The sequence below is a fragment of the Dunckerocampus dactyliophorus genome, chromosome 8 (genome assembly GCF_027744805.1).
Source record: "Dunckerocampus dactyliophorus isolate RoL2022-P2 chromosome 8, RoL_Ddac_1.1, whole genome shotgun sequence".
NCBI lineage: Eukaryota > Metazoa > Chordata > Actinopteri > Syngnathiformes > Syngnathidae > Dunckerocampus > Dunckerocampus dactyliophorus.
Window position 1 is genome coordinate 2,358,140 of NC_072826.1, and position 12,599 is coordinate 2,370,738.

A 12,599-nucleotide genomic window follows, 5' to 3' on the forward strand; every position below is an offset into this window, starting at 1 on the left:
ATCATATATTTCAGCAAACAATACAAAAATGCACTTTTTTACTGTTGACTGCATCTTTATTCGGTTTGTGGCACTTGACAAAATCACTTATTCAACAAGAGCAGGTCACATGTACGTATACACATTGTTACAAAACAGCAAAGCCACATGTTTTTACCAGGTAACTGTACACTAGTCTATCTCCCATTACTCCCATTCCCCCCAATTGTTTCAATGTTAGCTTTAATTGTTTAATTGATGACATCATTTACAGTACAGGGAATCCCCGCAATTTGTGGGGTTATGTTGCAAGACCACCGGTGAGTAATTGAGACGCCCATAATAATGTCTGCTTTTGACACACGGCTCGCTCCTGCCCCTCCAAAACCCTCCTGCTAGCTTGACGACGTTGACGTTCTCCTCCCATTTCTGATCAACATTTGCGGTAAAAGTGACTGTTGGAATTATTACATTCAGATGCAGAAACCTTCCAGTCTCTCTTTAATTGCCACCTTTCACTGGTAACAAAATTAAGCTAACAAGCTAACAGGTGAAATGAGTCACGGTCTAGCCTTCAGCCTGATCGTCAGGCTGGAGCTCTTTTGTTGAGCCGCCTCCATCTCCCTCCAAAGCAGCTGTCGCTGGCGGAGAAGGCGTTTCTCGAAGCCGCGTCTGCATGATCCACACCCAAAGTTGACAGTAGAAGCTGGTGCTTCTGTAGCCGCGCAGGGCGCCACCATCTTGCACCTATGTCACGTCAGTAATGCGTTATGCTGTAGGTATCCTATACAACTGTGACAAAAATGACCAGTTTTCCAAGAAAAACCTTTTCTAAAGAATTTTTTTGACCAAAAATCTGTGAATTTGAGGATGCTGCAATGGCAAATATGCGGGGATCCACTGTATGTAGTACAAGTCCTACAGATTTAGTCAGCAGGATCCTTTAGAATACAAAAATATGTTGTTGACATTTAAACGGGTGACGCTCATCAGCTTTATTAAACTAACCAGCGACATTTACACACCATCGAAATCAAAGGGGTTCCACCTTTTCCAGAGGGCCTCATTTGGCACACTTAAGTGCGTTCAAGTATCTTAAAATGCAGAAAACCCATAGCGATGGAAAGTAGTGAACGCAAGAAAACGGTAAGTGTGCAACGTCAATAATGGATTTGGGACAGCACTCATTATTAGGTTTGGGCATCGAGTCTCGAGCATCGATGGGAACCGGGACTAACATTGCGATTCTCCCGCTATCGTCCACAATTTTTTAAAATTCGATTCCTAGACTCTGTGGTCACGTCACAAATAGCCGCAGACACCAACGAAGAAGAAGCAGCCAAAAGGTTTGGCTTGACATCATAAAAAAGAGCGGTCGGCTCAGTGCAACATTTTCAAATGGAGTGGGGAAGAAGGAAAAAGTAAGAAGCCAAAAATGTACCACTTCCACACAAAAGTGGAGAACTATTTTTCACTCACGTCAGGCATGCCATGGCTGACTCCATGCAGTGTGAAGGTGATGTAATATAACGTCATGTCTAATCAATGTAACATTACTGACACCTAGTGACCAGAATACTACATATAACTTGTCTTTCAGCGATCATTTTATGAATTGATACATTTTTGAAAAACCACAATACAGTGAGGGACTGATGTTGGAGCCGCGATGCAGCGAGGGACGACTGCACAGACTTTACTTAAGCACGGGAAAGAGAGTTGACTGCTGTTTGGATCCATTCCGGTGAAACTCTCTCTTGAGGAAATGTTTGCTGAGCAGACGTGCTGACCTCTTCAAAGCGAGGATGCCACTGCAAGAGAGGTTTGGGTTTTTCAGCACTAAGCAGCAATCTGTCAAATGTGTGCGTTTCAAAGAGCGTGGCGAGCCTTTTACTTACGTGGGATGATCCTCGGGTTATCTGACCGCATCACATGACGGAGCAGACACCAGACTGCAGAGACCCGTCCTTCCTCTGAGCCACAGCATCCATGCTGCAACACCACACACAACCAGGATTCATCTTTAGCGAGGAACATGCTAACAGAGTCAAGAAGCACGCCATGATGTACCACCTTTTGGAGGACATGAAAGAGACGCCATTGTCAGAGTCCAGGGAGTGGACTTCTCCGGGTTCCTCAAGTGCATAGTCACGCTCGCTTTGATGGCCTCTGAGCGGTGGGCAGATGCTCCTGCTGGGCTCAGAACCACAAGTAACAAGCCTGGAAGCATGGAAGGGATTTCCATTGGGGTCCAGGGACTGATCCACATCATGGCAAGGTCCCAGTGCTTCCAGGTCAGCCTGAGAGGAGGTGTGTAAAATGATGTGGGGCAGTGAGAGAGTGGCAGAAGAGGGCTCCCTCTGGGACACCTGCCCTTTCTTCATGAGGTTGATGGCTGTACTTGCATTGAAGGCTTGCTGTTGGAAATGCACACAGAAATGTGGTAAGTGTTGCGAGATGTACAAAGATGCTAGCGCTGACTTAATGGATTCATCCAACAACACAGACGGCCATCGTTGGCTGGCAGGGGCCCCACTCCGTTGTACCTTAATGACTGTCGTTTTGCACCACATAAGAGAAACTGTGCTTGTCTGGGCATGCCTGTACCTTTTAGAAGCTAAATACTTTGGATCCTGCACCAACCTTCAGACTTAAGCTGTCCTACCTAGTCCTTTAGCAATCAATGACATGAAGCCATCATCTAGATCTTTCTCGATCAGGAAACTTTCAGTTGCAATGATAACAAAAATAAACACATTTTTGTTTTAAAATAAACTTGGCCACACGGTGGGTTCGAACCTCCGTTTGGGAATCTCTGTGTCTAACTTTGTCCCACGCTGCATGGATAGACTACTATACTGGATTTTTCATGCTTTTCTTTCACCTCATATTTGGTCCCAAATGCTGATACTCTGTGGGAATGCATAAAAATAAGGTTTGATGACGTTACAGGGTGCTAATGTAAATATTTGTCCGGTCCACACCTCAAGTTAATTCATGCTAGCACATGCTAGCCTGTTATGACACACAAACTCTAGGCTCGTACTGGTGGATGGTGGCTCTGTAGTCATTTTGTGCTTTTAATTTGATGTTGCTCCTGTCTTAGTTTTACGCAATACATAATAATTAAATAGCATTTGATCACTATAACGTACGAGGCCCCCCACTTCTGGGTCCGCCGGAGGTTTGTGGCAAAGAGAGCCGGTCCATGAGTCCCAAAAGGTTGGGGACCACTGATGGAGATTCATGCAAATATTGTATAATAGTATGCTTTTGGCATTGAATCGGTTGCAAATGGCTTGTTCAGGTCGCCTCTCATCCGTGCAGGCTTCATCAGTACTTGCTCAAAGACTAGATAGGATCGCTCTGTCTGACGATCGATTCAATGCCCTGAGAATACAACGACCTGGATGAATATTACAATATTACAATAAATATGACAATATTCAAGACTGAGTTGTATGGTACTTCCAACTTCTTTACCGTTAGGAATGGAATATTTTCCACTCTATTTTAGACAAGTATGGCAGCACGTTTGTGCTCATCTACCACAGAGACATAACACACTCAGAAGACCTTTCACTTGGAACAAATGCACCCTGTTATATCTGCGCACACAGTCTCTAGCTAAGCCACCCGTTTTATCTCTGTCGGACGAGCGATTGGCTGTCCAACCTCTCTGACAGAAGTCATTAAAGAGTTCCTCTTCAGAGATCGATTGGACTTCGCTCAGCCTTCATTGCCAGCCCGATTGCTCTCTCCAGCGCTGGCATTGCAATTGTTTATATCTACTCCTGTTTGAATTTAATTGTAAACCATCCTTGAGACTCATTTGGATTCTTACAGATCAAAAGCCTCCATTAAATAAAGTTGCCCTTTTTCTAACAGACAAACCTTAGTAATGAGTGTTACTAACCTTCCATTTCGATTTGGCAAAGTTCCGTTCTATCTGCTCACAGACAGACTGATAAATGTCTTGGTCTTTAGCTGTGTCTCCAGCAATCCTGCAACAGAGTCAGTGGTCTGTTGAGTGTGCTGTTTTCACGATGTCATTGTATGTTCATGTTTGACGAAAGACTGACCAGGGGTGCTGGAGGGCCTGTTCGGTAGTGAAGCGTTTAGTGGGATTTTTCTCCATCATATTCCTAATGAAGTCTATTGCTGTGGTGACATAGAGGGGATAGAACAGATGCTTTATCACACCCAGATCATTTCAGTTAATTCCCAAACCAAACATTGTTTTGTCTCAGATCCCGCAGGGGACCCAGGGGTCCTCTGCGGTGGACAACATCAATATGGTACTCTAAGTGGATGGCTATGCTCATCACCCAACACAGGTTTACTCTTGGCAGGTTTCTCTGCTGTCTCTGACGTGCCATCTCTACCCTGCTTTCTCATGACTCAGCACACGTGACTCAGGTGTGTCTTCATTGGCAGCAGGTAAATCAGCTTTGGTGTGGTCCATGATTTTGGGCCACTCTGGCGCCATAGTCAGTTTGGTGGGAAGCCAGCGCTTCACCACAATAAAATAGTCACCCTGTTGGAAGCCATTCTTCTTCCCTCCATGTTAGTCTTATATAAATGTGCAGCACACACGTCGTCGTCTGATCCTGTCACAAAGGGCAACACCCACCCCCTCTGCCCGCTTTCCCTCAGATCTGTCACCTTTCTGGCAACCCTTGAGGACAAAACATTCTGCCGTGCTCGCTGTTCTGTCTTGACTGATGGCACAACAGCCTTGTAAATGACAACGTTGCAGAGTGTAGTGATGCTGTTACCTCTACATTGGAGAGACCAAGCAACCCTTATACAAACGCAAGGCACAACATAGAGGAGTTTGATCAGGCCCAGAGCCAGCAGGTCATTTGCATCTCAATCAGAAGGGAGATTCCGTAGAGGAAAATGATGTCCAAATTCTGGACTGCTGGTTTGACAGACGTGTCAAAGGGGCCATTTACAGCAAACTAGAAAGGCCTTCTCTCAACAGACAAGGAGATTTGCGCCATCATCCTCCCCCAAAGATGGTCTCATTCCAAGGTACGCGTGGCCACTAGTGAGCTGTTTCGCCACCAGGCAGGAGAATGACTTACTCACGTCGCTCACCAGCCACACCCGCCAACGATCCCACAATGACCACCCCTATGGGACACATCCACCAGAGACATGAAGGGGGAGACTCCACAGTTAGAACATTAGAACCTTTTGGATTAAAGGTGAAACGTCCTCAGCAAACAAGAAAAGTCTCGTTGCCTCAATTTAACCTTTGCAGATTACCATGACCTGGACGACCGAGAATCTACACAGACGTATTTGGGGAGGCCTCAATGCCTTGCTTCCGCCACTCACGGGACGTCGGGGCCTTAATGAGTCGCCCTCTGACAAATTGACATAATTGACATAATTGCCCAGTGGATTGCAAAAAAACTGCAGACCAACGTAATATTGTGAGGACATGGACTTGGCAAAGGTTGTACCCTGGGATGCGCTGTACAAGGTGCCTCCAAGAAGCACATTCATGACAACAATGAAAACAATATATATTATCATTATTATATATTCTTGTACCTGACTGCGAGATGTCATCCCAGAAGGGAGAGTGAAAGGCGTACTCAGCTCTCATGATCTTTGAAAACAGACGCGTCTCGTTCTCCTCAAAGAATGGAGGGTAGCCGCACAACCTGCAACGTAGAGACGACGAGTTAACAAATAGAACGCCTTTTTTTTCGTTTACAATTTTGAAGACAGACACAAGGAAAAACACTCGAACAGGCTTTGTGGGGCGGTCATCTGAGTAATAGTAGTAATATAATAATAGTTCTAGTAATATTATAGTGACTCCTAAGGAATGTGGTTGCAGGGCTGCAGCTCTGAAGGGGGGGGGCAGAGCCAGCGATAGAGAAAAGGAAAGGAAAGCTTGGTGCTTCAAGGGAGACCCCTCGCATCAAGAGAGCCCCTGGAAGCCCCCTTCCGCTCCCCCAACAGTCTCGACACATTGCAGCATAAATAAAAGGTAATTCAGCCCTGATTATAAACTTGATCAAAAAGGTGAGTTTTGAGTTCACTTTTGAATAAAGAGAGGGCGTCTGAATCAAGAAGATCATGGTGGGCCCGCAGAAGAGGAGCCTGATAGCTGAAGGCTCTACCTCCCACTCTATTTTTCAAACCTCTTGAAAGCACGAGTAAATATAAGCCCTGGGAGTCGAGCATTCTTTTAGGTTGACAAGGCACCAAATCTATTTAAGGTACAATGATAATCTGCAATAATCCGGCCTCAAGGTCACTAAAGCATGGACTCGTTTTTCAGCATCAGTCAGCGGCAGGAAATGTACAATTTTTAAAAATATTTCAGAAGTGAAAAAAAACTGTGTCCGTGACTCTTGTTGTATGTGGGAATTAAAAGATGGATGATGAAAGGTAACGCCGAGGTTCCTAACTGCGCTGCTGGGGGTGAGTGCAAAGCCATCTAGAGCAGTTGCATCATTAGAGACCTTAACTATGAGGCAGCCGTGGACTCTAATTTTAGTTTAGTAACAAGTCATCCAATTCTAGGGGGCCTGGAAAGATAAGTTGAAACCTAAGGTCCTGTCGACGCGGAAATGTTCCTGGGATAGTTTGGTTTTTTTTGATGCGTTGAAAAAAATTTGCGTCCAAACTGTGCCGGGTTAGTAAATAGTAGCATCCGGACGGGAACGGATCACTGGGTGAAAATGATGTAATACACAAGGCACACCCACGTGTGGCACTATAAACAGACACACACACGTGACACACCAAACTATCGTCTTCCACTTTCCAAGACTCGTCTAGAATTACGACAAAGCAGAATTACTTGTACGAGTCGTTTCTGGAGAAAAGACAACAAAATATCAGGAGAATTACGAGTGGGGTGAGTCATGTCTGTGGAAATATTCAGATATTATGTTGGCTTGTTGTCAAAGCTCACGTGACTGTGGCAGATCGGGGACATCATCGTTTCTGAAAAACAGCGGTTTGGCTGTCTGTACAAAAACGGCGATTTTCCCACTCTGGAGGCAGTTTTCAAAAAACACCATTTCTCATGTGAAAGATTATACAAGGTAAGAAAGGTACTTACAAGATATAAGTAACAACTCCAATGGACCAACAGTCGACTGCTTTGCTATAAGGTTTTTGGGCCAAAACCTCTGGAGCTGCAGGGAAGAAAAATAGTCATGCATAGAAATCTGCATGGAATATATTGGATCGTTTATATTTGTGGGGAAAAAGGAGGTCAAATGACCAAGTACTGGCATTGTTTGTGTGTATATATCTTGAGTGACTCACCAACATATCCTGGGGTCCCACAGGCTGTGGACATCACCCCGTGCTCTAATGTCTTCGACAGGCCAAAGTCACTGACCATGATCTTTGCGTTCTCATCTGTGTTATAGTACAGCAGGTTTTCTGGCTGAAAAGGTAGAACAAATTGTGTGTGTAGAAGTTGTTGTCATTTTACCCCCCAAAAAGGATGTAATGAAGCAGATAATGTCCCGTTTTACCTTCAGGTCCCGGTGCACGATGCTGTTTTCATGCAGGTAGCTGACGGCCTCCAGTACCTGTTTGATCACCGTGCTGGCGTCCTTCTCCGTGAAAACACCCTTATCTAAAATGCGATCAAATAGCTCCCCACCTGACACACTGCAGGCACGTCAAAAGTATCATTATTAGTATTTTTTGTCCTTACATTGCAACCGAAACAAAAGAACAATCCACTTACAGTTGCATGACCAGGTAATAGTGTGTTCGACTCTCATAGAAATCCTCCAGTCCGACCACGTTGTCGTGTTTTATCCTGAAACCATTAGAGAGGCTTTTGGATTTTTCACTGCAGACCTTTTTTTTTTTTTTTTACATCTGCGTTGACACAATTTCAATACAGTGGAACCTCCGCCTTTCGTCATTAATTCGTCATTAATCCGCTCTAGGTCAGACCGAAGCAATTTTTTCCATAGGAAATCATGTAAATCCAAGTTATCCGTTCCAGACATCCAGAAATATGAACAAAAAACACATTTTATAGAGAATAATTATGGTTTTACATGCAGAAAACAATGCAAACACAACACTCACGACACATGACACTCAGAAATGCACTGTGCGCTTGAACGCCTCATCAGCGCAGGGCACATGGTGCTTATTCGGAGGACGTAAGAAGACAAATACGAAGTTGTTCATCGTTCTGTGCGCTTTCTCTGAAACAAATAACCCATACACCCACACATAATAAAGATGATGGAAGGATTCCCAGGCTGCAATCTGTCTATCGTGCCCCAACTCCAAAAGAATCAGTATCCATTCTTCATCGAGACTGAGTCACCAACGTGTGGGTGCTTTGTTTGGGCACTCGATTCCACGGGCGAGTTTGTTAGCCACACTGTATGGCCGTATCATAACCGAGATGATATACAAAAACCGAGACATATTTTTGGCAACATTTTTGCCGAAAAGCTGATCCTACGAAAACCCGGGCATAGGAAAACCGAGGTTCCACTGTATTTGCGGTTTAACAAACGTAGGGTTTGTGAGTTTGTGTATTATCTTAACTCTTTTTTTTTTGCCATGTAGTTGGTGAATGAAGTGTTATTTCCCCATATCTCCACACAATAATTCAGCTAGAGAACTGTAAAGAGTATGGTGCGATTTTTGGTCCCCTGACCAAAATACAGATGTGATTTCTATCGAGGATAAACAATTTTGGTCCAAGTGTTGACACCTCAACCTAAAAAAGGTGCAGAGATGCAAATATGTGTTTGTGTTTTACCTCTTCAGCACGTTGATTTCATTTTCCAGGTTACTGTGAGCGAGGTGCTTTTTCTTCAGGCATTTCAGAGCAAACAATTTCCCGGTTTTCTTCTCTCTCACCATAAAAACCTCAGAAAAAGACCCCCTGCACAAAACAGAAAGGGCAGAGGCATAAAGGAAAGAAGGGGTGAAAGAGTGAATGTGCTACATTGATAAAGCATGAATACAGAGCTTTGAGCTGAGTTCAGTGACAAGGCGCAATATTTCACCAATGGTCAAATGTTCAGGAGTTATTATCATTATTATCAGTAAAGGATAACAACTTGGTTTGAATAATATTCACTACAAAAACTGGTGTTCACTGGCATCTGTGTCTTTGTTCTTCATGAGTTTGTCATTAAGAATGCACTGTGACGCTGGGAGTAATCATATCCAACACTAGTGATGTGCGATACCGCTAAAAATCAGGCTGGTATCGGCGATACTTTGCAAATTCACCTAATGGTGTCTGGTAAATTTTTAAAAAGTAGTCTATTACGTATCATAGCATAAAGAACACAATGAATTAAATCAATGATTTTAATAAATTAATTATTTCATTATTAATTTAAGTTATTTACTTATTTTAAACCCTGAAGTGCAATGAGGTAGCGGGGCGATTAACAATGTAGCAATATATTTATTAAACAATATATTTATTACATTTATTGCATGTTTTTTCTGGATTTTTTGGTTGATATTGTTGTTCTTGTGTATTAAAAATAATATCCGTTTATGTATTTGTAAGGAGGCACCCATTGCAACGACAACACTGTACAGTACACTGTACGTTCCCACGTAACTATATTCAGTCAGAGTCTTAATCCCATCATGAAGTGGTGCTAGGATGTTCTCACACTGCTCTATTCTGACGTCAGTGATGAGGGACACACACACACACACACACACACACACACACACACACACACACTTATTCACCCCAGGCCGCGAGTACTTAAAGCAGATTTGAGCCTGCAAGACAGCGAGTGATGAGGTAATAGGCTTATCATCCATTAACAAGTGTTTGTTGCAGCTCAGTCAGTTGCGGTTCATTGTAAGGAGGTCAGCTTGCGATGAAGTGCTGTATATACTGTGCATTTATACGGCAACTGAGCCCCTGATCCGAAACTTTGCTCAAGGGTGTCTCAGCAGTAGTGAGGAAGCAGACTAGTATCTCTGCAACAACTACTTGGATTTTTCCAATCGTACAACCTCTGTTAGCACGTTGAGCGGCGAGTGGATTACGCAGACTGGATAAAAGGTTCCATTGATAAGGTACGCCGCAAGAAAGGTGCTGAAGGCAGTATCCTTAAAGCATGTGCCAGCCTGAGTCCAGTCAGTCCTCATTGTGAAGCCAAACAATAATAAGAATGGATTAGATTTTATATTGTGCTTTTTAAGGCACCCAAAGCGCTTCACAATGAAATGAACCCATTATTCATTCACTCATCAGTCCCACACTGGTGGTGGCAATCTACATCTTTAGCCACAGCTGCCCTCACGGAGTCTGGTGGAATCGTGGCTGCCAATTCGCGCCTACGGCCTCTCCGACTACCACCAAACACCAGTGTGGGCAGCGCTGGAGTCAACAACGAACCGCCAACTTTCTGGTTTCTGTACGACCCGCTCTACCTCCTGAGCCACTGCCGCCTGACATCAAAATGTCACTTTTATCCATAAAATCCTCAAATGATTCAACAAAAGCTGTGCAAAGCCAAATCTTTGTCTTTTGTGATTGTCAGCTGCAGTACTCACGATCCCATCTTCCCCTTGAAGTCAAACACATCCTTGATGTTATTTATGGGTTTCTTCCAACTGCAGACGATCTCCTTCCGCCCCATCTTGGCTCTGACGTTGCCGTAGACTCCTGAAACACATACCACGTGTGAAAATGCTGACAACATAGACTCATTATACTTTGCTTGAGTTCTGTGCTCAGTCCGTTCCATCGTGTTACTCCACATATTGATATGCTAAAAGCTTTCGAAGTTGTGCAGGCAGCAAATGTTTCATGTTTTTTTATTTTTCCTTGCATTTGTATTTTTCCCTTCCTTGTTGGAATATTTTGATAGGATTGACTGCTTTGTGTTCATTTCATCCAGAGCAGCCCTTGGAATTGTCCGAACTTTCCTCGCTACACAGCGCCCCTGCGTACAGTCAACACTGGTTTTTGAACATCCCGGTTTTGCTATGATTCAGTCTCCGACAAAGATTTTCATCAAAACGGTACAATATTGGGAGGTAACAAAGAACCACTAGTCCCTTTGTATCATTCTGCGGAAGCTAGTGCCCAAACAAAGCACGCTACACGTTGGCGACTCACTGTGCGTGAGTGTGACTGCTAAAATAACCCACCATGGAGCCAAGGAATGCTGCGCGTGCCAGTAATTTGATAAAGAAGGCGAGAAACACTATTGAATCCAATAAAGAACTCATCGCAAAGTACGAAGATGGCGTGCCATTCCCTCCTCCCTCTCTGCTCCTCACAGTTTCCATTAAGAATAGAATAGAAGATACAGGTAAGAAGATCCGGAATACTGACTCCATTATTAGATAAACATACTGCACAATGTAATCTTAATTGAATCCAAATGTTAGACAGTGTACCAGTAGAGGGACATTGGGTCTTCATTGGCCCCTAAAGCGTCCCCCCCTCTGAGATTGTGCTCCATGATCCTCTTTCTGGTTACATAAACACTTGCATGTCCATGCCTGAGGTCAGTCCCAGCTGGGTAAAGCCTTTTTCTGTCAGTTGCACAACACTCAAAAAGGCAGAGGATTAAAGAGGTAAATAGCAGTGGTTGGTTAAACTCCGACCTCTCTGCCCTCCTCCAACCCTCTCCCCCATCCGACACGGCTACTGTGTCTGTGTCTGAGGGAATGGATTAACACTTGATACCATGGCAAACTGGGTCGGTTTTTTTGTTTTTTTTATCCCGGCCTTGAAAAGTTACTGAACTCTGGACAGCCAAAGTGATTTATTTAACTTCATTACCCACAATAACATAGCCAGGAATGTTTATGAAAATCTCTCAATTTCCTTCACAGGATTAAAAATCCTGTCATTAATTTGTGAAAAAAAAAGAAGTTGCAAGGACAAATATAGAACTGATTACTGTAATGTTATTTTTCAAATTAGTTTGCAGAAATTAGAGCAGATAGTCGTCCAAATATGAATCTAAAAAGGCAGCAAATAGAGTTTAGGGTTGTTTACCTCAATTTAAAGCACTAATTTCTAAAAAAAAATAATAATAAATTAAAAGTACATAAAAACAAAACATGTCAACAAATTTCTATGCTAGAAGGTGAAGATAAATGAAATCTTTACCTTGTGGAGCGGTGTATAGAGGTTCGAGTTGAGGCGTGCTGGACGTACCTGCCTGCTGCAGGTAGACTTCACACGAACAACTGTAAAAGGGGCGGAGCCTCGTTCATTCATCATCTCCGCAGGGATTAGGAGACGCGTTGCGTTCAAGTACAATTAGAAACTCCCACGCTGCTCTTTCACCTCCACACGTTTGGATACGGTTTTCAGCATCGTAAACCAGTACAGCAAACTGATAAACGGTTGAATTTAATGGTGTTGCCCTTTGGAATCCTTCACTTTATGCTAGCTAGCATAAGCATGCAGTCGAGTTAATTTATTGTCACTGTAGCTTTCTATTGCTGTTATACCCAGCCAATCATGATGACGTTTATAGCATGAAATAACGTAAATTCACATAAAACACAATACTGATGCTGATCATTCATAATACTTAACTCAAATAAATATTTAAATACCTCAGAAAATCAGATGTACACATATTACACATAGTTAT

General features: G+C 43.4%; 1 protein-coding gene across 3 annotated transcripts; it reads right to left on the bottom strand.

The window, feature by feature from the left end:
- Window positions 1–34: 34 nt before the first annotated feature.
- On the bottom strand, window positions 35–12,216 carry LOC129187030 (calcium/calmodulin-dependent protein kinase type 1D-like). 3 transcript variants are annotated; one of them, XM_054785891.1, is made up of 13 exons: window positions 12,107–12,216; window positions 10,534–10,645; window positions 8,759–8,884; window positions 7,715–7,789; window positions 7,497–7,635; window positions 7,282–7,405; window positions 7,073–7,148; window positions 5,545–5,657; window positions 4,062–4,140; window positions 3,896–3,983; window positions 2,053–2,396; window positions 1,878–1,971; window positions 35–1,790 (listed from the first exon to the last, which is right to left on the bottom strand). In XM_054785891.1, exons 2-12 carry the CDS (start codon window positions 10,617–10,619, stop codon window positions 1,908–1,910), a joined length of 1,314 nt encoding a protein of 437 aa, XP_054641866.1. In that variant the 5' UTR covers window positions 10,620–10,645; window positions 12,107–12,216; the 3' UTR covers window positions 35–1,790; window positions 1,878–1,907. The 3 variants fall into 3 exon arrangements, with proteins under 3 accessions (XP_054641866.1, XP_054641865.1, XP_054641867.1); XM_054785890.1 differs by lacking the exon at window positions 12,107–12,216 and adding an exon at window positions 11,386–11,514; XM_054785892.1 differs by lacking the exon at window positions 12,107–12,216 and adding an exon at window positions 11,266–11,408.
- Between the last annotated feature and the right edge of the window lie 383 nt (window positions 12,217–12,599).

Coding starts and splice junctions, on each gene's coding strand:
- LOC129187030 (XM_054785890.1), bottom strand. CDS start 11,410: ATGAAGACCCAATGTCCCTCTACTG. Junction 7,149..7,281: donor TGGGACCCCAGGATATGTTG/GTGAGTCACTCA, acceptor TCTTCCCTGCAG/CTCCAGAGGTTTTGGCCCAA. Junction 5,658..7,072: donor GGAGTTGTTACTTATATCTT/GTAAGTACCTTT, acceptor TCTACGTTGCAG/GTTGTGCGGCTACCCTCCAT.